The following is a 26290-nucleotide window of genomic DNA, read 5'->3' as shown; positions in this document are numbered from 1 at the left end:
ATTAGTTTTAGCCATGCTTTAAATTTAATGCATGTATATTAAAATATCCGACGTTAGGGGGCGCTTTTACCTTGGTTGACAACTCAACCAAATGTAAACATGCACCTGCTTGGTATGTAAGCCTAGCTGCTGCTCTTCTGATGGTTAATTAATAACAAATAACGTTATTAGTAAGAGTTATTAGGTAGCGAACATAGATTGACGAACTGTACAGGACATGGAAATGCGCTTTTATGCGTTACAATGAAGTCTTGTTTTTCGTCGTAGGCCTATATCTACAGGATGAGGCGCGTATTATCTTCCACTGATGGCAGAATGAACCCGATTACGTGAACGTATTTCCTCAATCCATCATGTTGTTTCCCCATCGGTTGTTTGTTTTTCGATTCGACTGAAAGATAACCGACGTTGACATGTAGGTGCACCACAATGTTGCTGCAGCCGTTCGTACGATTCGTTGGGGATTAATCGGAACATCCAGAAGTACTCCGGTCATACACTGACGTTACTGCAGGTGAGTCGGTGTACGAGGTTCTCATGATGAGAATATAGTTAGTCAACAAATCATTAAATCATAGCGTGTTTGTTTTGAATTTCTAACTATATATTTAAGCAGATGCATTCCATATTTGTCCTGTTTGATATCATTGGCTCATTTGAATGACATGTATAAACATCACTTCTTCTACATCTCTCTCTCTCTCTCTCTCTCTCTCTCTCTCTCTCTCTCTCTCTCTCTCTCTCTCTCTCTCTCTCTCTCTCTCTCTCTCTCTCTCTCTCTCTCTCTCTCTCTCTCTCACACACCATATTTCTCTCGTTACATCCTATTTCTCTCGCTAAACCCAGCTGGTGAAATCTATGTAGGCCTCCTACACCCTCAAGGGAGTTCCTCAAACAAGACAATGTAGTTTGTGTTCTTACCCTTCGAAACAACTTCTGTTTTGTTGTTGTTTTTGTTGTTGACTTGTTCTTCTGGGAACAATGTACCCGAGCTGTCACTTAGAATTAGGCCTCGCGTGATTGACAGCTGCATGGGCCCTATCAATTTATCCCTCTGAGTTATTTGAGATGAAAACGAGTCTATTTCCTCCCCTCTCCACATGATTGTCATGAAACTGAACGATGTAGCCCCGCTGGATGTGATTATAGAAGCAAAATGATTAGGTTTGCTTTTAATAAATGCTGTTAGGAAGCAGCAGGCACAGAACGTGAGTCATAGTATTGATTCCCCCCTCCCCCCCCCCACACACACTCTCTCTCTCTCTCTCTCTCTCTCTCTCTCTCTCTCTCTCTCTCTCTCTCTCTCTCTCTCTCTCTCTCTCTCATTTATTAAGCCGCCGTTTTCATCCAAAGCGACTTACAGTTACACAAACCATGAAGAAACAACCGTGAAATGGAGAGTCTTTTTTTTATCCTCCATTGGTCAAGATTCAGTCAGATGACATTTCTCTCTCACTTTCTTTAACTTGCTGTTTTTCTCTCTTTCCTTCTCTCTGTTAGACTATCTCTATAACCTTCTCTCTTACTTTCTCTCTCTATTGTTTCCTCGCTCTCTCTTTGTCTCTTTCCTTCTCTACTACTCTCCATTTTTCTCCCTATCTCGCTCCCTCCCGCTCTCGTTACTTCACTCTTACTCTTGCTCTCGCTCTCTCTCTCTCTCTCTCTCTCTCTCTCTCTCTCTCTCTCTCTCTCTCTCTCTCTCTCTCTCTCTCTCTCTCTCTCTCTCGCTCTCTCTCCCATGTCTCCATCTGCTCCCCCATCACCTCTTCGTCTTCTGCGTGTCCATATGCCCGATCCATCCTCCCTCCCTCCTGCTCTCATTTCCTAGTATCTGGCCCATCCAGACGATCTGATACTCCATTCAGCCACATCTTTATGCTCTTGTCAATCTGTCCGTGTCTTATGCCTCATTCACACCACACGTCTCTCGCTCTCTCGGCGTTCTCTCTCTGGCTCTCTCACACTTTCTCTGCTGATAAGGGAGAGAGAGCGAGGAGTGGATAAGATGGGGGGAGGGAGGGGTAGAGAGGAAAAGAAAAAGAGAGAGAGATAGGTAGAGAGAGATGGGCGTAGAGGGGATGTGGAGAGAGGAGTGGAGGAGAAAGGAAAGGAGGGGGAGAAAGAAAGAGAAGGGATAGAGAGGGGGGGAGAGAGAGAGAGGGGGAGAGAGTGGTAGAGAGAGGAAGAGGGAGAGATAACACGTATGCCAGGCCAACTCCTGCATACCAATAGCAACATGACAGCTGTGGTACAGTCTGGTGTGTGTGTGTCTGTGTGTGTGTGTGTCTGTGTGTCTGTGTGTGTATGTGTGTGTGTGTGAGGGAGATACGGGGATGGGAGGATGTGAGGATGGAGGATGCGGGGTGGGGGGAGCGTCACAAGATGTCGCGTCACGGCGGTGTGTAGTCTATTTATAGCCGGATAAACAGAGGGATTCCAGTGACTTCACAGCAGGCCGCGTGTTGCGGTTGGCTGGAGACGCTGGGTGGAAACTCAGATTGTATACAGGCTGTAGCGCCCGGGCTCTGACGTCAGCCATAGGTTATTTATTGAATTTCTCTCCACGGCTGTTTGATTCTGTAGGTTGAATTTAAGCTATGGGCGGGCGCCATTTTGGAACGGAATTGATGGCTAGAAAAGGAAACGTGCCCATATTTGGCCCACAGTGGGGATAGGTGATTGTTGGTTACGTGATCTGTGTTGAGAGTTGATCACAGAACACGCACTCTGTTTTAGAAGATGCGATGTCATCACTTGTAAAAAAAACTGTTGTTTAGGACAATGCTAGCTTCCTATGCATGATCATTCCAAATATTGTATATTGAAGAGGAGGTACATGATGGCTAAATTGATAGAATCGAATCGATCTGTCAAGAGAATTATTATTTTTTTTCTATTTATCCAGTAAAAAAAAAAAAAATGGTTATATTGTCAGAAATGCTAATATTTGCTAGGTTTTCTTTGTTCCACATCATAACAAAATAAACACTTAGATTGACTTAGCGATACTTGTCAGACAAAGCATGCAAACGTAGGATTAGACTTTGAGCTCTGGTTTACATTCACCTGAAAAGATGACACTCCTCTATTGAGTAGACGTCGTCTCATGTCCATTCATGCCCCCCCTCAACCGTCACTCAGAGTGACTTTAACCAGGCTATAGATCTGTGGTTCCAGTGTTCCCATTCAGTCCCAGCGTGTCCCCATGTGCTTGTGGATTCATTCCTGGAAGGATTCAAGGTCACTGTGGATGATGATGTGAGGCTGTACCATTCGTCGCTCCGTTTCGCCCAGTTCCCACCACTTACTCTAATTAACAATCCCTGAGCTTTGTTCAGACCCAGTCATGTATAACTTCCCCATCAAATATTAACAAAAGGATGCGCGAATAGGACGTGCACAAAAGTGCACACGCACACAAATGTGCACGTGCACGTGCAACGCATACCTACTTGCTTGCACGCATGCACACGCACACACACACACACACACACACACACACACACACACACACACACACACACACACACACACACACACACACACACATACACGGAGGACATTGTGCGCTATGACTGAGAGTAACTCCAGAGACCCATCCCTAGTCAGTTTAGGTTTGTCCCACTTCATCTGTCTCCCTGTTGAATCGAAATCTCCAAATCAGCTCATCTAATCAATATGTACAAAGCCTCGTTTCAGTTTCTGCAATTTCTGACATAATTGATTGCCACTGGTTTGCAGCCGTCCTGTCTGATGTTTACACACCTCATAAAGGTTGCAGCGGGCTCTGTTATCAGAGGTGACATCATTGTATTAATGTTGCGCATGATCTGCAAAAGGACTCCGCCTCTGTCACTCCGACCGCTGTCCACGGCTGTCCCGTAGCGGGCCCGTTCTGAATGTGACCAAGCAGAAGATGGAGGGGGGAGGGGGGGAGGGGGGCTCTGTTGTGTTCATGATGAAACGATTTGTTGTCTCTAGTATGAGTCATGGGGAAGTTAATGGACGTAAGCTGCTGGGGGGGCCAGCGGGAGGATAGGGGGGGCACTGCAGGCCATGGGAGTCCTGGAGGTGTTGGTGACAAACAGCCTGGCTGGGCCCCGTCCAGCGCTACATCACCCGAGCGCGAGGTGTGTGGAGCAGGGCCAGGCACTAATGGTATTGGGCCCCTGAGAATTGGCCCCCAGAATGGAGCACCCAGGCTTTTATTTATTTTTCGGAGGAACTTGTGATATATTGCTTGACTGATGGCAGTACTTTCCCCTCAGTTCACTTTTTACCGCCTGACTTTTTAGTGTGGTTTGGCAGGTAATTTGTCCATTAGTGTGTGTGTGTGTGTGTGTGTGTGTGTGTGTGTGTGTGTGTGTGTGTGTGTGTGTGTGTACTTAGAAAACGTGTTAATGTCTGAAGCTAGGGCAGGGGAAGATGAAAAGAGGAAGGAAGTGTGACTGTGTCGTGTAAGGCTATGAATCGGAAAACAAAACAGCAACTTTAATAATAAATGTTTCTGGGTATTTTTAGTGAGGAATTGTTCCATTGCAAAGTGTTTTTTTTCTTTGGTCCCTTGGGTGTGTTCGATTTATATAAATCATGATTTTTATTTATTCCATCCAGCACACTGGCAGCTCATTGTTTAAGGCAGTAAATCATGCGTGACTGTTTTATTTTTATTCAAAATATGATTCTACATTGTGTGTGTGTGTGTGTGTGTGTGTGTGTGTGTGTGTGTGTGTGTGTGTGTGTGTGTGTGTGTGTGTGTGTGTGTGTGTGTGTGTGTGTGTGTGTGTGTGTGTGTGTGTGTGTGTGTGGGTGTGTGTGTGTGTCAGTGGGTGTTGTGTTAAACCCTGCCGGTCTACAGGATCTACAGGTATCTCTCTCTCCTTCTCTCTCTATCTTTCTACCTCTCTCTCTCTCTCTCTGGACCACCCCAGGAAACAAAACACTAACCGTTCAGAGAAACACATTGACCGCCATTCCGCAAATAAGTTAACCGTGTTTTCCTGGAGATGAGTAAAGTAAAGAGATAAAGTAATTTGTGAAGGTGTAGTATAGCTAGGTAAAGCACTTTGTATTTGTTGTTTACAAATGCTAGTTTGAATGGAACTTGTGGATAAATGTACTCTTTTGTTACGTCCTTCTAGTTTCAGAAATATAAGCGAAGAATCTTTATGTTGAATCAATGAAAGATGATCAGGAGTAGGATGGTTGTCTTCCTGCCGCCCTAAGTCAGAATACTGTAGTGAGATACTACATTTGTCTCAGAGAAAGTTAATATTTTAGTTCCGTTATTGAAAAAGAAAGAAATGCCAATCATTTTATGAACCTCAGTAGTGCTTTTTCTGTCCTGAAAGAGATTAAATATAGCCTGTTCTGTTCCTTCTACTGGACCTTATGCATCGCTGTAATCTCCCCTCAGAGTGGCAGAGAATTTTATGTCCAATTTATGATAGATCACAAACCATTCACTCCCTTTCTATGGCCACACTGCCGTTTTTAAATTATTCTATTCTATTTGAGTCTGTAAATAACTCAGTAATCTTCTTCAAAAAGATTTTTTACATGTACAATAACACGAACATCAAATTAAGACAAAATTGAAGAATGATTAAATTCATGAACTGAACATGTGAGCACTATTTGCTATCAAGGACAGAATAGTATTTGGATACATTTTAATCTAGTGGTTTGCCGTAATGTTTTGTGTATGCTACAATACACAACCCGATATCGAGTAGTCTTTCCATATATTGTATTCCTCATCCGAAGGAGGTAAAGTAAGGACTGTGGTCCTTAATACGGTGGTAAGTGGCTAAACTTTTAGGGCTACTTTAACAGAAAACCCAAGGGACAGGATTGCGTGGTAGTGGCTGAATGATGCCCAAACTCCTAAATGCCCCTTAATTGCATGCCTCTCAAATGTCCTGTTATTTGCTACAAAGGCATCTCTTGATTAGTAAATGTCGAAATCTTCAACTTCGTGGGTTAGTGTTTGAATGAGTGTGTGTGTGTGCTGTGTTTGTGTACCTGCTGTCTGTGAGCCATCGAAAAGGGTTTTCACCTGACATTCCCTACGGAACCATGTTATACCAAACCACCAAACCAATCTCGAGAGCCTGAGAGCCTACAGCCCTTCTTCCCCTAGCGGCCATCTCGGTGCGTAGGGTGGGGGAGCTGACTGCGGAATTCTGCCTTCAGTCGTAGCCCACGGACGCTGCTTGTGTAACCACTCCCGGTCGTCTGGACTGCCTACCGATGACAGGCTCATAAATTAGCAGACGCATTAAGGGCCGGACCAGCGGCAGAGTCCCTCCCGTTTGCCCCTGCTGTGTTAAGTATAATGTGGAAGAGCATGAGGCTTATTCAGTTAGGCCTGTTCTGCTGATTCTCAGATAAATTAGTCTGTGTGTGTGTGTGTGTGTGTGTGTGTGTGTGTGTGTGTGTGTGTGTGTGTGTGTGTGTGTGTGTGTGTGTGTGTGTGTGTGTGTGTGTGTGTGCGCGAGAGAGTGGGATGGATGACAGACTCATTCACGGATTTGGGGGAGGAGAATCAATCAGAGAATTTTTATATATTTTTAAGACAATTCTGTCGTCCTTCCCTGTGGTTTATGGTTCATCAAAAATAGGGAGCAAATGGCCAGTGAAAAAAGAAACATGGAAGCCATTTAAACTGTAAACGTCCGGCAATGAATAAAATGGAAAATCGGTAAATCAATAAAGCCGAAATAATTACACAAATATTAATCTTTTTGATTTTCTCGGTTTTTTTTCATCAGCTCGGATGTAATTAAAAGCTAGCCCTGCGTTCATGGTACCTTCGACAGACGGAGCCTCGCCGTCGGTGGTAACGGGGTATTTTTAACGTGGAGCCCACGAGACGAGCCGGGATGAATGTAATTAAACCGCCGTTATCCTGAGCACGGGTGTGTGTGAGTCACAAAATAAGGGCCCTCTTCTGCTTCCTCCATCTGCCATCACACACGGGCCACGCCGGGTCATACAACACACCACCCAAGTGTTTTTACAGAACGGGTGTCTAATAGAGCATACGATTAAATAAAGGTGCTATTGATACGTGTTTCCGTGTGCATTTTTGGGTTGTTTTTAGATGAATGTTATCAGTTACTTGCCCCATCAATAGATCACTAGGTTCCGCATTCAAGGAAATACAGCAGTTTGTTGCTACTTCGGAATGTTAAACGAACTCATTTGCGAGGTGCTTTTATTTTGGCGTCAGAACACCTAGCTCGTTCATCCGTCATTTGGTAGTCAAATGAAAAGTCCCCGGTGCCGTGGACCAGCTGCTCGCTCAGTCAAATGGGCGGACGATGCAGGTGAGCGGCATCCAATCGCGGTCTTTCAGGTGGATGTGTTTATAGCCTGTTATCCAGAGGGCCGACTCATCTCTCCTTGAGGTAATAATACAGGTTATAGCTAGCGAACTGTCCTCCTACAAGCCTTTAAAAATAGAATACGATCCTATTTTGGAAGACATCAAATTGTGTTTGTACTTGTATTGTGTAGAGTTCCTGACAGTGGATTATATCATTCTGATTTAGCTTCCTGGTTTATTTGTTTGTTTTGTATGGATTTCGGTATGGTGCTGTAATACCTGCGATGCTCAGAATAACAGACTACTGAAATAAAACAAAAGTGGCAGGGGAATGGGAAACGGCAAAAAGAAAGACAGAGAAAAGGGTGGTGGGGAGAGAAGGAAGGGGTGGGGTCAGACCGCGGTAACATCCATGTATGAGCGGGGCTGTACCATTAACCGTTGCATCACAGCGGGCTCCACCAATCGGGGCACAGCCTCATGCATCGCCATGGTAACAGAGCCTCCTCGGCCGGTCGGGAGGTGGAGACGCAGGGAGATGATGATGATGGGGGGGGGGGGGGGACCGGACCAAAAAAAGAGAAGAGGTGGGTGGAGAAGAGAGGAAGGAAGGGAGAAGCAGAGAGAGAGACAGTCGATACCTGCTCTGGTTTCACAGTAAGGATTTAAAAAACCTGCCAACCTCTGTGTATGTGTGTCTTAACAGTGTAGCTGCAGTTCCGTTAGCCAATTGGTGCTGGAGAAAGGACATCACAGGACCATCTCGCCGGGATGGGGCTTCTAGAATGTCGCGACTGCTAGCCCACATGCACATGGAACGCGGAACCGGAATTCTCCCCAACGGATGGGAATCATAGCGATGTGCTAGCCGCGATTGTTCCATCAGCAAGGTAAAGATCTTTGTGCATGGGTTTGCTGTACACCGTGTCGACTGTTAGGTTGCTGAGTGTGGACATGCCCACAGTGGAGGGTTGTTTTGTACTCTGCCTCGCTTTGCCAGACAGGTCTCTCAATCATCTAGTGAAGGATGGCAAGCCTATAGTTAGAGAGTGTCAGTGGGGATGGATGTGGACTTTAAGGTGCATCTTACTCCAGCCGGGACAACCGGGTGGTGCTGGTGGATGAATTGGTGTGGTGGGGCCGGTGGCGAGGGCGATGGTGATGTAATTGTAATGTAATGTTTGGTAGCTTATACACAGGGCTTCACGGGGAGGTTAGTCGCTGTCAGTCTCGTGTATTAGATGGTGTTGTTTAATAGGAGATGCGGTGCGTTAGGCTGTGCAATGTGTGGAGATATTTAGGTTGAACTCGGTCTACTGTCATGAGGAGGGTTGATCTGTAAAGATAGATAAATAAATGAATCAATAATCCGTCACACTTAAGCCTATGCATCTCGAAGATCATTTCCAATCTAGCAATCACGACTCGGAACTAAACATGCACGCCACGTTTGTTATGTAAATCGCAGCGTTTGTTTTGATATTTTTGCTGTACAACACATTGATGAAGCCACGTTGGCAGGGACCGGCCTCACGATCCAATCAGACCCAATCAGACAGAGCCTTTCAGACGTCGTTGGTTGCATTAGAATTGATGAGTAATGAGGTGGCACAGTGGGGTATGTGGCTCTGGTCAGCGGGGCGGTGGAAACTAGGGAGCCTCTGGGGAGGGCTGCGTTTGGGTACGTACGGCCACATTTCTTGGTCTAAATTTCATCAGACAACATGTTTGTACTAATGATCATACATTGATTCCGCCCCGGACATTTACGACAAATGTGCTGAAATGCAGATGAAGAATGAATCTTAGGTTGTGATGACTGACTGATTTATTTAGCATGTACACGAATGGAGACGTTTTGGCGTCACAAGAGGTTTATCCGATGCCTTAGGGGTACTTGGGTTGTGATATCATTTGGCACTCGTTGGGCTTTTAGCATAACGGTTGGGAAATTAGTTGTGTTCTCGAGAGATCTTGATATTGATTTAGCGATATTGATTTTCTGACATCATGGCAGGAAACAAGTAAAAAAAAGCATGCACAGATTGCAGAGCATCACTTTGTACTCTGTATGCAAAGAAAACAAAAAAATACTATTTTGTCATTAATGGGAAGTCAGCAATGTAATTAAACAGTTATCCACTATCACACTGTTGTGCTGTTACTTTTATTGGGTACCTGCCGGCAAGGGGAAGTGAATGCCACAGTCAATTCCATCACCCCACTAGCTTTTAGACCCAAGATGGCCGCCAGTTGAACAAACAAATTGAAAAGAGCGAAATCATCCGTAATAAAAATATTACGAGGGATCAAAGAGGAACCATGCAAATATGTAACCTAGAAGTTGTACTGATAAGCCAGGGCGTCATAGCCTAATAGGAGGGCCTTGGTGAAAAAAAGCACCAGTTCATCTGAGTAAGATAAGATAGGACAATACTGTATTGATCCCAGACGATAGATTCAGGGTCCACAGTGTACGATCTAGGATATTTAGATGGCTACAATTTGCTCTCATATAATGCTGTTATCCCTGGTCCTTTTTCTCATGGCATACTGAGTCTCTTGACAGAGAGTGTCCAATTTCATTCTCTAGCCATGAAGCTGAATAAGGTCATTATAATAATGCATTGCAATCATATGGCGTTTTTCTTAGTACCCAAAGACGCTTTACATAAAAAATTACAAAAGTAAAACAAAAGCGAAAAGATGACTCAAAATAAGGTGCATCCATTTGTTGCCCTCAAACACTTTGCACTATCTCCTCCTTGTGGTGGAGTGGGGAGGATGTGGTTTGGGTGGTGAGGGAGGATTCAGGACGAGGTGAGGAGCACGCATTAGTGGGGCGTGGATGGATGGATTGCTAGATCTACAGCAACAGTTTGTCGCTTAATGTTGCAATCGCCACTTGTTATGTACGGTGGAAATTGTAATATAGTGCAATGACCCTTCATTACCATTATTTGCAGCCTGTCTAAAATGTCTCATTTTAATCATGGGACGATGAAGGTACCCTCATCAAAGGAATTGACCGCCTTTAGCCTGTCGGTGAAGGTGGTGTCGAGGAGGCAAGTCTAAAGATGGATGAGGACAAGGATTGTATTTCATTTTATTTGAGAGATTGTATAGCAGTTCCTTCTTTTATACTGTGTCGTGCAGAGAGCTTTTTTCCAAGTCTTTCCCTTTAGTAGACTCTCGAAAACAGACAGGAACCAGGATTACCCAGCACTAGCTGGGGATTATTACTACTCACTGAGTGTATACACAAAATACTGGAGGTACAACCACCAGGTGGTGGGTGATAATAAGGAAGGACTGTACAAAATACCCTCTTAATGGAGGATGCATGCCCCCAACAAAGGTTAAATGAGGGGCCGGAACTACGCAGGACGTGGTCTAACCAAGTAGTCAGTTCCTGTCTGCGGCTTGGCCCACATGGGGTGTGTGCAAGCGGAGTACTCTGTCCCCACAAGCATAGAACAACAAGGATGCACTGCACACACACACATGTTGGATATTAGCACCAAACTGGACAATTCTCTGCAGAATGAGAGAGAGAGAGAGAGAGAGAGAGAGAGAGAGAGAGAGAGAGAGAGAGAGAGAGAGAGAGAGAGAGAGAGAGAGAGAGAGAGAGAGAGAGAGAGAGAGAGAGAGAGAGAGAGAGAGAGAGAGAGAGAGAGAGAGAGAGAGAGAGAGAGAGAGATCTGGGTTGCCTAGGCATTAGGAAAGAGGAGCGAGGGTGGGGTGGGGGAGGTTGCTGGGTCATGGGATTACCTTGTAATTGATCTGGAGGAAGACTGGGGCCATGCAGCGCACAGACGCACACACACACACACGGACACACACACACAGTCACAAACACATACACATGGTGGGTTTAATCCATAAGAGAAACAGGCTTAATTCTACTCTCGTAGCTCTTCAGCGACTTTCGGGCTAACAGCTATCACTGTCGAAAACGCCCTAGCTGTTGCTGCTGACGCTGTTGTTGTTGTCGTACAGGTGTGTTGTTAATTACAGATCTACAAATCACCCGATATACTCCTCAGGACTAATCTAATCCCCTGTGTTTTCCCCTCTCTCTTCTGTGTCTCCTGAACAGGTGTGAATGGCGACGGCGTCTAGCATGCTAGCGGCTAAGCGTCTGAACACGCTGCTAGGCTAGCACACAGCCCTGCCACTGGAGCCTTCTACCTAACGCAAACACACACACAAACACACACACACACGTGCGTGCGCACACACACACACACACGCAAGCGCAGCCATGCTGGTGAAGGAGTACCGCATCCCCATGCCCATGAGCGTGGACGAGTATCGCATCGCCCAGCTGTACATGATCCAGGTGAGACACCCCCCCCCACCCCCACCCCACCCCCCCGCCCTGCACCTCTAGCTCGACATCAGGGTGTCACGTGGGACGCGACCAAAGTAAAGGTCCTGTGTTCCAACCTCTCCAGGTCCAGGGTTTACCTGGAGGTATTATTGAACACAATGCCCCTTACCCCTACCATCCCACTGACATTCTGTTAAGTAGATAATGATGAACGGATAAAAAATGTGTGGTAAATGACAAAATACTAGTGAGCAGTGAGGGTGCTCCAGGGGAAAGGTTGTTATGTTGGTCTCGGTCTTTGAGTCCTAAATGTACTTTCACTTTTATTATTATAGTTTAGTACTTTGTCTCATATAGTAATATAGCATTGTGAACGAGTACGTTTTTATTTCCTTTTGTCGGGAATTGGAAGTAGACGTTGCAGGAGTATTGGGTCAGGTGGACAGACCCGTTGAATCCCTGAGTAGGGAATCGATCCATATGGGCTAATGACCCGTATCCTGTGTGTGTGTGTGTGTGTGTGTGTGTGTGTGTGTGCGTCTTTGTGCGTGCGTCGTGCATGTGTGTGTGTTTGTGCGTGCGTGCGTCTGTGTAGTGCAAAGGGGAAGGGGCGGTCAGGGTCGTCACGGCGATGTAGAGTTCACCACACGGGCCGCAGGTTGCACATGTCAGCCTGTGGGTAGTCGTCGTGTTACATAAGGTCACGCATAAACAGCCAGTCTTGCGCATGGACATTTGCATACGCATTCAGTTGAATCGCTCTTGAGGATTAAATATTTAAAGGTGCAGTGGTTGGAATTGAGTGGCCTCTAGCAGAACACAGCCGGCACAAAAGGAATTTCCTTAATATATGATGTATAAATACCCTTGTAATATATGATGTAATTATTAAGAGAATTGTTATTAATTATGAATATGATTTCGATATGTTTACAATTAAAGTTAAGGATTCACCCAAAAGTTGTCAAACTCTATTCAACATTCGATAAAATGCTTAACTTTTTCGGACCAGAGCAGGAGAACTTTAAGTTTGAAGAGATTGACCACACTACTTTGTTTCATAACCACTGCGGCGGCTGCTCAAAGCACTTCACAGTAAAGGCACCTGCTGTACCTCCAACACATGTCCCCTCGCGCCCCCTCTCCGACCCCAGGCTTCCAGCAGAGGAGCACAGACTAGAGGTTATTATTACCCAAGGACTCCCCAGTACCAGGATGAGGATAGAGATTGAACCGTCAACCCCCCATTGCTCTCTAGAGCTCCTGCACCTGAGCCATTTAAATCCCTTTTAAAAAGTGTCCGTTTGTGACAGAGAGAGAGAGAGAGAGAGAGAGAGAGAGAGAGAGAGAGAGAGAGAGAGAGAGAGAGAGAGAGAGAGAGAGAGAGAGAGAGAGAGAGAGAGAGAGAGAGAGAGAGAGAGAGAGAGAGAGAGAGAGAGGGAGAGAGGGGGGGGAGAGGGAGAGAGAGGGGGGGGAGAGGGGGAGAGAGAGAGAGAGAGAGAGAGAGAGAGAGAGAGAGAGAGAGAGAGAGAGAGAGGGAGAGGGGGAGGGGGAGGGAGAGAGAGAGAGGGAGGGGGGGGAGAGAGAGAGAGAGAGAGATATTTTGGCACAGTAGCATGATATGACCGAGGTAGACCAGAATATTCACAGTAACTGAAATAATGGTTTTCATATCTCAATGTGAAATTAAAGATTCTGGAAGGAATGTATACGATCATATATTAATGAATAGGTAATACCATATGTTATGGTAATTTATACGGTTTCTTATGAAGAATGAAGAAGCTGTCTTCCTCTTAAAATCTATATTTATTAAGTACCGCTCTCTAAACTGGCCTTGTTACTTGACATAGATCACTCATTGATTGATTATATTTGTTATTTTATTCAGCGTGTGCTGTCCAATGTTGGGCGAGCCTATGGCTGGGCCCTTTCCGTCAGGCCTGCTCTTTGCTGATGTGAGTTCACTGTATCAGCACTCCACGCTGTGCTGCAACATAACACCTCACATGCTGCCGCCACTGAGACGCCAGAGAAAGAAGCCCGAGTTCTACGGATTGGTTGATTCATTCCATGATTCGTTCTTTGGTGCATTTATTAATTCATCAATGGTTGCATAAGCAGTGGTTAACAGTGGTTAATGAGATGCAGCAGATCAATAAAGGGCTCCTGACTGGAGGCCCAGGTGTGAGAGAGTGATGTAAGCATCGTCCCTCAAGAGGGTGATACTGCTGATCACAGGAGCAATTCAGCAACGCTTGCTTGGGGAACTTGGGGCAAGCGTTTCGGTCCTAACCTCATCACTGTCGTATCAGTGATGACGGTAAAGCTCACCTTTCTAGTGTAATATTGCGATTATACCACAGTCACCTACAAAATAAAATGTATATAAAAAAATGTAGTCATTCTATGCAGGGCAATTCTCCCTCAAAATAATCAATGTTTATTTATATGGTATCATGCTACTACGTCCGAAAATGTCACATATATTTTTAAGCGAGTAGTACCATTGATTCTTACAGGTTGAATCAATGGCTGAGTAATATCATAGTGATGAGTTGTGTTTCATTCACTAGAAATGAGTACACTTTTAAATGGCTACAGATCACAACACACCCTCAGCCCTTGGTGGTGAAATAAGGGTCTTTGAAGGAGGTTTTTTAGAGGGTCCATCCTCTATGTGCCCATTATTTTACTCAGGGATGACTCCCATGTTTTTATTGATTCACAGCGATGGAACATGAGCTGTTTATCAGCATCAACCTCTGACTGGAAGGTGAGGGTTGCTGTTGGCTGATGGCCGAGACCTCAGAAACTATATTGTTAGTCTCTCTGGGTAATAAAGAGCATATTAATAGCTGTAATTTATGTCGTTGTTTTGGCTATCTTCCTGTCCATTTTTTAAGTGACCCCTGCCCCCCGCATTTCACCATAACAGCGGGTCTTGCATGACTCCTGTCTGGAGTCACACAACATCCTGGGACAAGATAACAGAAACCGTGTTTTCAGAGACTCATGTTAGCGGTCAGTAACTCTGATGTTACTGAACAAACGCTCTGAACAAACACTCTGTATCAGTGATGGCTGATGAACAAACATCGCTTGCAGCACCTTTTAATATCAATATCAATAACACTAGTAATAGCAACCGAAATAGTGCTTGAACACAGTTTCTATCGTTCTCAAAACGCCTTAGGAAGATTGACCTATCTGTCACCCAACTACAGATTCAGGTCATTTTTGTCGTTAGTTTCAAATGTAGAGAAACTGAAAAGGAAATGTTCAGGGAAATGGATGTGAAAACATATTTCCTTTTAGCAGAGACCAGTGATTAGTTTGGGGGTTGGACGTTTGGCCTTTTAATGGTAATTTTGACATTTCAGTCTGTGTGTTTTTCAAGACACATGAGACGAAAAATAGTGACAAAAAAACATGTTCAGGGCAAAGCCACAAGAGAGGAGGGAATAAATGGACAACACACACACGCATACACACACACACACACGCACACACACACACGCACAATGCTAGAACCCTCCTCCTCAGCGTCACACTTGAGTGCTGGCTGTCATGGCAACGGGTGACATCAGCCACCGCATGGCAGGAGCTGCCATCATTAGAGAGAAAGAGAGAGGGTGGGAGAGGGAGAGAGAGAGAGAGAGGGATAGAGAGAGAGAAAGCTGCAACATTTCCATCTTATTTTGTTGTTAATTTAATTAACTTCCAATATCCGATACCATGGGCGTCATTTGATGTACTATACTGTTTATATGCTAGTACTTGATAGATAGTTATTTGTTGTCCCCCAAGAGGAACTGCAATTTCACAGACAGTTCATACTGCAATGTGAACTGCGAATGAGTTGGTTAGGCGTCCATGAACCTGTACGTACCACATACAATCCCCAGCAGAGCTACCAATATCACTGAAGTCAAAACAAAACAAAACAAGAATAAAACCTACAGGGATTCATCGATACACACAATAAGAGTAGTGGAATGTACACGGCAAAAAACATCCAGCCTTCCTTCTCTATCAAAAAAGCGATTGTGTTTCAACGCCAACCGGTAAAACCCTGATCACTGAGATTGTGCGTGCGTGCAAACACGCGTGTATGCATGTGCCCACCGGAGGTGGTGGAACCAGGTGTAGGTTCTGTTGGCGGTGGGACCCCCGCTGCTCCACCAGGGCCCCTGGCCTACCGACGGGGTGTCGTCTGGGCCACTGGTCCAATGGTTTCTGCTCCCAGAGCCGCATACATTATTCAGGCCGGGGCTCAGCCTCGCGCTGTACAGAGGAACGTGTCGTGCCACCAGGCGGCACCATTAGGATTCTCCTGGTGGCGTCCGGTCCGCACTACGCGCCCGGACGTCTGCGGTGAGCCCCGGGCCTCCCGGCCTCCTGTACCACTCTTGTTCTGTCCTTATTCCGTCAGCTCCTTCTTTATTCTCCTCATCCGTTCTTTTTCTTTTTTGTTCCTTCTCTCTTGCTCACTTTCTTTCAAATCTTTTTTCTTTCTGGGTGAGCGTGTGCGTGTGCGTGTGAGTGTGTGTTTGTGTGTGAGTGTGGTGAAAATAGATTTTTGAGTCATAACTCGCAGGGTTCTTACTGTATTTACTCTAGAGGGCCCCTACTGACATGTGGGCCCTTGGGCTTTGCCCAAATGACTGGTACAGGGTGAGTGTGTGGGCGTGTGTGTGTGTGTGTGTGTGTGTGTGTGTGTGTGTGTGTGTGTGTGTGTGTGTGTGTGTGTGTGTGTGTGTGTGTGTGTGTGTGTGTGTGTGTGTGTGTGTGTGTGTGTGTGTGTCATTGCTGACACCTGTAGATGAACAGTGCTAAAAGAAGAAATGCTAGTGCAGCCTTTCTCTTCCACTAAAACTACTAATCGGCCTCTCACACGTCTCCTGAACTGCTGAGACACAGAAACGCCTGATTGTACAAAACAATTCAGTGTAATTGTGAAGGAGACAGCAGGTTAAATAGGTTACATATAGATTCACTTTTCATTAGTGGTCTGGGTATTTTAAACACAACTGCTATTGAATATCATTAACAGTATAATAAAAGGATTGATAGTGACAATGCTATATAAATGTACCATGATTGCTTAGGAGGTGATGAACAATCGAGAGATTTGATCGATTAAATTTATACAGACCTCAGGCCTCAAAAACAAACAAAGTACGCTGTTTCACAGAAATAATATTACAGAAAATAATATTTTATTGACATTTGCCTCCCAAATGTAATGGCAGCAGTGGAACATTTTTGGAAAAGACCATCAAGCAGTTTAGAGATACAAAACTAATTGTTTGGGTTTGTTTGTCCCATTTGAATATAACAATATTCAAATGAATATTACCACATTCAAATTAATATTACATTATTCAATATTCATCCTTAATTTCTTCTATTTCCTTTTCAAGATGCAGTGGCAGATTTTTATGGTTATTTGTTTCAAATAATGTGTGGTTTGACTCCACTATGTTTCTACTGGTTTGACACCATGTCATATGATTGATGGTTTCTCCTCCAGTCGCAGGGCAAAGTAGCATTCCAAGGCATTTCAGCAAGGTTATGTCGGGCTTTGTTTAAATCTGTTTTCATGTCCGAGCTTGTGAACGCGCTCTTGCGAAGCAGTCACCATTCAAAGTGCGAGGTAAGAGAATTGAACGTCAGTGAAGCGAAGAAGACCGGGATATCAATGTACTCACCCGTGAATATCTCAGGTGTCCCCGTTTGCGTTCGTCATAAAAAAAGGGTGGACGAATCAGTGAGACATAAAACACAGCGGTACAAGAAATCAACCACTGCAGAAATTCAATTCAGGTTTTTATAATAATAAAGTTAACAGAACAGTTTAATAACAGTTAAAATGTCGGTCAAGAACAGACATTGCACTTTATAATCAAATATGAGAATATCATATAAATGATTGATTATTTTTGTAATATTTTTATATTCTTGTTTTACACATATTATATACCTGGGCTGGACAGCTTTCTCATTAACCATATTCTTCAAAGGGACCCACTGGGAGCCCTATTCTTAAGCCTTCTGTCTCCATATCTCTCTATCTGTCTATCTGTCCATCTGTCTATCACTGTCTATCTCTCTATCACAATGTGGTAGACCTAAATTTCTCTTTCTGTGTTGCTGTAGTCCAACGGCCCGTTTTGGAAATGACACTACAGCTCCGAACCGGGTATATTTCCCGAGACATTGGAAATACATCGTCCTCATTACGTGTGTCTTTATTTCCTTCTTTCCTTATTTACTTGTTTTATGTCCCCTTCAACCGCAGAGCGTTGAGGGAGGAGGATCTTAGCACGGCTGCTAAATGAAATTACCTGCTCGATTAGACCAATTTTACAGCTGTTTTCCTCCTGCAACCTTCATCACCTCCGTCGCCTCCCCCGCGGCCCTTCGGATATCGAACGGCCGTATCTAATCTGGATGTCTATTCCTGACCCCACCGGCAACGACATTAATGATGATGGTGTTGGTGGTGTTGGAGGAGGAGGAGTTGGTGGAGGAGGAGGAGGTGGTGGTGATGGTGGTGGTGGTGGTGGAGGTGGTGGTGGTTTATTTGCATTCAAAAGGTGCGATTGCCTCCTCCTTAGTATCTGTAAGTCGTGCGTTTATAAATGCGCAGTTTATAAGCGTGTTTTGATTCACTGGCTGCGAGGATATAATGTCGTTTTTTTAATGATTGCGTTTTATTCATTTGTATTGTTGTCTTTTCTTGAAATAGTCTGTAGTAAAACATAAGATGGAACTAATTTGCAAAGATGTTAGCCAAGTTTAATGTCTGTCATTTTAAATTATTATCAGTAAAATCGTGTTACTTCTCATAACCTAGTTCTTATAAAACATACAAAAACCAAACGGCATTATGCACATTGCGCGCTGTGGATTGCTTTCACAGCTCGATTTCAATTGAATCACGAAGCATATTCAATATCCGATTACATATTTCATCTGCAGTCTAAGGGGGAGTTCAGTGGTCATATAAATGAATCACAGCGTCCATTCCGGAGCATTCTAACAGAAAACAAAGGTACCTGTCTGTAAATCTTGCCTGCAATGAGCTAGTCTCCACACCCAGAGTACTGGGCGGGGGGGTGAACCAGTGCTTGTTAAAATACTGTTTCATTGCTGCACACACACACAGGAGCTCTGTGTGTGTGTGTGCATGTGTGTGGGCGTGTGTTTGCGTGTGTGTGTGCATATGTGTGTGCGCGTGTGTTTGTGTGTTAATCCGTGGGTCTCCGTGAGACAACGGGCTAATGCTTAGCAGTGACTTACAGGATCTGTGGTGCGCCACCATCTGCTGCCTGTTGGAAAATAAAGTCTCTCTCTCTCTCTCTCTCTCTCTCAGACTTTTCCTTTCTCTCTGTCTCTCCCTCTGTCTGACTCTCCCTCTATTGTCTCTCTCTCTCTCTCTCTCTCTCTCTCTCTCTCTCTCTCTCTCTCTCTCTCTCTCTCTCTCTCTCTCTCTTTCTTTCTTTCTTTCTTTCTCTCTCTCTCTCTCTCTCTCTCTCTCTCTCTCTCTCTCTCTCTCTCTCTCTCTCTCTCTCTCTCTCTCTCTCTCTCTCTCTCTCTCTCTCTCTCTCTCTCTCTCTCTCTCTCTCTCTCTCTCTCTCTCTCTCTCACAAACACATACACAGAGGGGTTGAGAGTTGTATTATGATCCATACCCCCATACTATTGATCACCGGAGGTAGTGTCTGATGTGAATTCACTGCATCCTGTTACAAGGATGAGGGGATAAAAGGAGGATGGATGATGAGGGGGACAGGAGGGAGGAGGGGAGGTTGGGGGATGAAATAAGAGGACCTGAAAGAGGACGGGAGGTTCATTAGAGCATTTGAACCACGCTTCCTGCTTTCTTCTTAGCCTCGCCTGTTGTGTGTGTGTGTGTGTGCGTGTGTGGGTGTGTATGTGTGTGTGCGTGCGTGTGTCGGCCAGGCGGGATGGGGTGTGTGTGTGTAAATCCTTTTTTATAAAGATGCGCAAGTTCTGTGTCTTGTGCCTTAGACCTGTGTTTTAACTCTAGTGAGAGTATCCTATTAAGATAAATGTTACAACAGCGATTACTCACTAATACTCATTAATCACTTACCGGTATCTCTCTCAAAACGTTGTCTCTCCTCCTTCCCCTTCTCTCTCTCTCTCTCTCTCTCTCTCTCTCTCTCTCTCTCTCTCTCTCTCTCTCTCTCTCTCTCTCTCTCTCTCTATTTCCACTTCCGTAATTCACCCATCGAATCAGCATAGAAGGCGAAATCAGGCAAAGGTTACAGATGATGACATGAACCCATCTCTATCTTTGTGTCCTCCCCCCCCCCCCCTCCCCCCCCCTGCAGAAGAAGAGCCGGGAGGAGAGCTGTGGGGAGGGCAGTGGGGTGGAGATCCTGGAGAACAAGCCGTATGAGGACGGGCCGGGGGGCACGGGCCAGTACACCCACAAGGTGTACCACATCGGCAAGCACATCCCCTCCTGGTTCTGCTCCATCCTGCCCCAGGCCGCCCTGCGCGTGGAGGAGGAGTCCTGGAACGCCTACCCCTACACACGCACCCGGTGAGTAGGAGCCATGCACACACACACACAAACACACACACACACACACACACACACACACACACACACACACACACACACACACACACACACACACACACACACACACACACACCTACCCCTATACACACGGGGAGAAGGAGCACATACACTTGAAAAGACACACATAGACACATACACACCCACACACACATTAAACTACCAATACACACGCCTCAAGTGTGGGGTTGAACACACACACACACACACACACACACACACACACACACACACACACACACACACACACACACACACACACACACACACACACACACACACACACACACACACACACACACACACAGCTACCCCTACACACAGAGTTGTTGCAGTGTATTTGAAGCTGTCTGGTTTCCTAGTACCCAGTGAAGGCCTCACCATAGAGCATGATGCTAGGCCCCTGACCGGTGTCCCCCTGCTCTGGCCCTCAGGTACACCTGTCCCTTCGTAGAGAAGTTCTCCATCGACATCGAGACGCACTACAAACCAGACACCGGGAACACAGGCGATGTCTTCAACCTGTCCTCGGCCGAGAAGAGACAAAGGACCGTGGGTGAGGAGATAACACACACACACACACATGCATGCACACGCACACACACACGCACACACGCACACGCACACGCATACACACCGACCTGCGTTGCTATCCTACATACCTTAAACCCGTGTGTGACTGTTCCCCCTCCAGACCCCATAGACATCGTCAAGGACTACGTCCCCCCACACGAGTACCTGGTGGAGGAGGACCCCAAGCTGTACCAGTCGGTGAAGACCCGGCGGGGCCCGCTGTCCGACGAATGGATCGAGGAGATCAACCAGAACCCGGGCCAGAACCCGGTCATGTGCGCCTACAAGCTGTGCAAGGTGGAGTTCAGATACTGGGGCATGCAGTCCAAGATAGAGCGCTTCATCCACGACGTCGGTACGTGAAGAAATGTTTGATATACTGTTGGGGGGTGTGTGTGTGTGTGTGTGTGTGTGTGTGTGTGTGTGTATGCATGTGCATGTATGCACTTGTGTGTGGTCAGGGGCTTGCTATACTTGCTATGCAACACATAAACTTAGCATCAGCAGAACATAAGGAACAGCGTCTAGAGCAGTCTGCAGAGTCTGTGTCCACCGAAGGACAATTTGCAATGCAGGTTTTAAATTAAAACAGGAGGAGAACAAGAGAACAGAGCTGAATGGAGCAGAGAGAAGAGAGAGGGGGGGGGGGGGGGGGGGGGGGCTGGCGTTTGGACGAGCCAGAGAGGATGAATTCCCCGCCGTGCGCGGCTGCTTGGTATTCATTGCAGTGATCTACAGGTTGTTTATGTAACGTCGGAGGCACCCACCCCATTCTGCTCCAGCACGTATCTCCATACACCCTAATGAGCCCACAGCGGCTTCTCCTGAGATGGCCCTCCGTCTAACTTCCCCGTCTAATCAATAGAGCCGCTCCCATGAAACCCTGTTGCTGCTCTCTCTCTTCTTCTTCTTCTTCTCTCTCGATTCAATTAAGCAGGCTTTATTGGCTTGGGAAACGTACACATTGCTAGGTCACGTGCCTCTCCCTGTCTGCCTCTCTCTATATATATCTTTGGCTCTGCCCTTCTCCCTTCCCTCGCTCTGCCTCTCTCCCGCCGTCTCCGTCTCGTCTCTTAATGTATCATTTGTATCAACATGAATAGTAGATTTCTCCATATCCTGTGTTAGTGTTCATTTGGTTCCCCGGTTGTTTGTCTGTTTGTTGGGCTTCCAATCGATTCATATATTCACCTGTCCTGCTAGACATCTTCCCTGATGAATATCATGATGTAACCTCTCCCCCCCCCCCCTGTTCCTATTGTTCCACCTACTAAAGCTGTCGGAGCTTGAGGTCATTTTAGGTTTTATTTTAGATTTAATTTCAGGTGTTTTTGTGCTTTTCTGCTTGTTATTAGCAGGTTTCATTTCATTGTTTTTTTTGAGGGTTCAGACTATTTTCAGTTTGGAGGTACGAACGACCATTGTGAGACAGTCTAGTTATCCAATTTTGTATTTCGCAATGAATATCATTCTGGCCGTGGCTGGGTTTCCATTTCCAAACATGGGCGTGGCCTTGCCTCCAGCCAATCAAATAGCTAAGTGACGCTGTTGCTCTCTTGGCCTTTGCACAATCCAGTGGGAAGTAAAGTAGAAACATCTCCTCCTCTGAGAAAAGTACCAGAGGAAAACGATTGATAAAGAACAATCCCCTGGATGGACCAGCTCCTGCATGGACACGTTTTATTCCTCAGCCACGTCCTCGCTTCCATATTTTAATGCAGAGTAAATAGCTGCAGTATAAAAAGTGACATATTGGGGGGTGCCCTGGTGCCTCACCGGGTAGAACGCGTCCCATACAGGCTCAGTCCTGATCGCAATGACCCGGGTTCGATTCCTGCCCGGGGTCCTTTGCTGCATGTCCTCCCCTCTGTTTCCCATACCCCCCTCTCTATCTCACTCTATAATAAAGCATAAGATTGTAAAAATAAACCTTTAGAATATTATTTTTGTGACCTGGTGCAGCTTTAACAGGGTGTTACAGTGACATAGTGCAGCTTTAACAGTGTGTTACAGTGACATAGTGCAGCTTTAACAGGGTCTTAGAGTAACATAGTGCAGCTTTAATAGTGTGTTAGAGTGACATAGGGCAGCTTTAACAGTGTGTTACAGTGACATAGTGCAGCTTTAACAGGGTGTTGCTGTGTGTCCATCCGACCCCCTGCAGGGCTGCGTAAGGTGATGGTGCGGGCCCACCGGCAGGCCTGGTGCTGGCAGGACGAGTGGTACGGCCTGACCATCGAGGACATCCGCCAGCTGGAGCTGGAGACCCAGCTGGCCCTGGCCCGCAAGATGGCCCAGTACAGCCAGGGGGAGGAGGCCTCGGGGGCCGGGGGGCCCGCGGCCGAGGCCAACGGCTCCTCCTCCACCTCCTCCTCCTCCTCGCACCACCACCGCCACAACCACCACCACCACCAGGAGGGGGGCCAGGAGGGCCCGGAGCAGGGGGGGGGCGGGGAGGCGGCGGCGGCGGGGGTGGCCGAGGGGGCGGAGGGGCAGGGGGGGGAAGAGGGGGAGGCCAGGGGGGAGCTGACCAAGCAGTGGTCCACCTCGTCCCGGTCCTCCAACCGGTCCTCCAAGAGAGGAGGTGAGGGCCACACACACGCACGGACACACGCACGGACACACGCAGACACACACACACACACACACACGCACACACACACACACGCACACACACTTGCACACACACACACACACACACACACACACACACACACACACACACACACACACACACACACACACACACACACACACACACAACCACACAAACATTCACTGTGTAAAGGGCTTCAAAACTGCTATTTAAATGAAAAAAAAATATTTTTTATGTATAAAATATATTATATTATATATATGTATACACATAAAATTGTATTTCATTTTATTCTCTATTTATTCTCTCACGGTCCAAATTCCTTGTCTGGACCTGGAGAGTAGGGACGAAGTCAAGGGAGTCAAGTAAATTTATTACGAGATACAAGTAGAAATATAACCGCAAGCGGTGATTAACGGGGCCGAGCAAAATTAAAAGTCAAGAACACACTAATGGAAGATATATAAATATGACACATAATTATGAAGGAAAGATGTTCCACTTAATGCAATACTGGGCCTCGGCTTTCAGGTGAGCTGCAGGGCAATGGCCGAATGTCATGTTCAGCTTGTTCATAACGCTCTAATTGGGATTAAACTCTCAACCTAAGGATCACCAGTACAAGGCATTATCCCATGGAGCCACTTATAAACCTGAACTGCAGCCTCATTCACATGGTCAAAATGTATATTGATAAGCACACAACATCCAGAAAACTCCAATATGGAAGCATATAAGACAATATGACATTGGCTTTTCTGACCTTAATACCCACAGTGACCGTCTCAAAGACGTTATTTTCATCTGCTGTCCAAATGCATCCACACCTGGAGTGAGTGTTGAACTGACCAATGGCGTTGCTGTGTGTACAGGTAGCCCCTCCCACCAGAGCATCTCTGAGTGGCGGATGCAGAGCATCGCCCGGGACTCTGACGACAGCACGGACGAGGACGAGTTCTTTGACGCACACGGTAAACACACACACACCCCGGAACGGTCATAGTTATCCTATACTACTGCTGCCATAACTACAACTGGTCGAACTGATCATAGTACTATTCATGCTACAACCACCATGACAAAAATTGCTATCAGATAAGCCTCTGGCTACTATGCGTCAAACCGCAGACTTTCTTAGTTTTAGGTGGCGGTATTAAAATGAGCATATTACAGATCCAGACACTCTTAAAACTGTTGCGTTGTGATATTCTACTGGAGTTTATTTAACAATTTCTTTGAGGGGGTTAAAACATGTATTTATCAGCATGTATGCTGCTGCCTGTCTTGGCCAGGTCTCCCTTGAAAAATAGATTTTTAATCTCAATGGGATTTACCTGGTTTATTAAAAGTTCAATAAAAATAAAACATGCACTATTCATTCAAGGGTCCATGGGTTGTGTTTTCCAGTATGTTTGATTCTCCGTTTGCGTTCTCGACAGAAGACTTCTCAGACAACGACGAGATGTTCGCCAAGCAGATCAGCAAGTGGAACTCCAACGACCTCATGGACAAGATGGAGGCCAGCGAAGCACAGGGTGGGACTTCACACAGACCTGTACACGCAGGCTTATGACTACATCACGTAGACATAAAGACATCAAACTACAGTGATGTAGTTCAATGTGTGTTTAGTATGCAAAGGCTCCATGGAGGTTTTCCACATAACACATAGATGGCTTCATAAAACCATCAATGTTCCGTCACACACCAAGGAGCATTATAATTACCTGTGGTTATTAATAACTTAACTAATAATAAAGACAAAAGGCAATTCACTTAAGTTAATTACCTTTTGCATTTTCCTCGCCTCATAATTTTGCTTCATTCTTTGGCCTTGGGTCTTGTTAAAATGGGAGTAGTTTGAAATAAAGCATTACCCAACCATTAAAGTATTAATGGTGAATTATATGCGTATGTAACACAACTCTCTTTTTGTTTTACAGAAACTTTGTATCAGGAATCTGGTGGGGAGTACACAGTCATGAGCAACGAGGACTCACAGATGGAGGTACAACTAGAAAGTATTATAAATGTGCATTCTTCAAATAATACTGAAAATGTGTTCAATGGGTTATCATTGTATGTACTATATATTATGTGTCTTTGTATTTGAGTACGACTATGTACTTATATGAGCAATGAGAAAAGTTTTTTCTCCATCCCTCATTCCTGTTCCCTCTTCCTCCCATTTTTCTCTCATCGATCTCTCTCCCCTCCTCATTCTTTCTCTCGTGATCATGCTTTTTCTTTCCTTCTCTCTCCATCTCTCTCTCTCTCTCTCTCTCTCTCTCTCTCTCTCTCTCTCTCGCACTCTCTCGCGCTCTCTCTCTCTCTCTCTCGCGCTCTCTCTCTCGCTCTCTCTCTCTCTCTCGCACTCTCTCTTGCACCCTCTCTCAGGATGGATGTTCCCAGCAGTGTCGGCAGCCTTCCAAGACTCATGTCCTCATTCTCGTTCTGCATGGAGGAAACATTTTGGACTCCGGCTCTGGTATCCTATTGGGGTTGTACATCAAAATGCATCATGGGTTGTTTGTTTGGCGTTCCTCTGCCATATTGAGAAGACTGAAGAGAGTTGTACTACTGTAAAAACTTAGGCTAATAAAAACTTTGTTTTGTATACTATATACTGTTAGATACTGCAAGACTATAAACATGTATTGATTAGATCAGATCAGATTGGGACTTTATCATCCAATAGGGGAGATTCGGATTGTATCAGCAACACACATTATTGTAAAACACGATATCAATATGGAAGACGGCTTTGCTTTAATAGCTTTTAGGAAATTTCACATAGGTATACTATAGCCTAACTTCATATAATGATATAATCGTATT

General features: G+C 45.6%; 1 protein-coding gene across 5 annotated transcripts in view; it reads left to right on the top strand.

Moving 5' to 3' along the window:
• Positions 1-89: 89 nt before the first annotated feature.
• pitpnm2 (phosphatidylinositol transfer protein, membrane-associated 2) overlaps positions 90-26290 on the top strand; it is a 40012-nt gene continuing 13811 nt past the window's right edge. Inside the window, exons 1-11 of one of the 5 annotated variants that reach the window (XM_030341424.1) lie at positions 90-514; positions 8037-8220; positions 11430-11672; positions 20030-20244; positions 20718-20839; positions 20978-21211; positions 23021-23440; positions 24325-24423; positions 24892-24987; positions 25396-25460; positions 25850-25940. In XM_030341424.1, the coding sequence (XP_030197284.1) occupies positions 11595-11672; positions 20030-20244; positions 20718-20839; positions 20978-21211; positions 23021-23440; positions 24325-24423; positions 24892-24987; positions 25396-25460; positions 25850-25940 (1420 nt within the window). In that variant the 5' untranslated portion in view covers positions 90-514; positions 8037-8220; positions 11430-11594. Of the gene's footprint in view, positions 515-7905; positions 8221-11093; positions 11330-11429; positions 11673-20029; positions 20245-20717; positions 20840-20977; positions 21212-23020; positions 23441-24324; positions 24424-24891; positions 24988-25395; positions 25461-25849; positions 25941-26290 lie in introns of those variants that run through there. The other 4 variants (XM_030341426.1, XM_030341427.1, XM_030341428.1 and 1 more) reach the window with 4 other exon arrangements.

The sequence above is a fragment of the Gadus morhua genome, chromosome 19, assembly GCF_902167405.1.
Source record: "Gadus morhua chromosome 19, gadMor3.0, whole genome shotgun sequence".
Lineage (NCBI taxonomy): Eukaryota > Metazoa > Chordata > Actinopteri > Gadiformes > Gadidae > Gadus > Gadus morhua.
The sequence above is the reverse complement of the archived record's forward strand: the minus strand, read 5'-3'. Positions and strand labels throughout refer to the sequence as shown.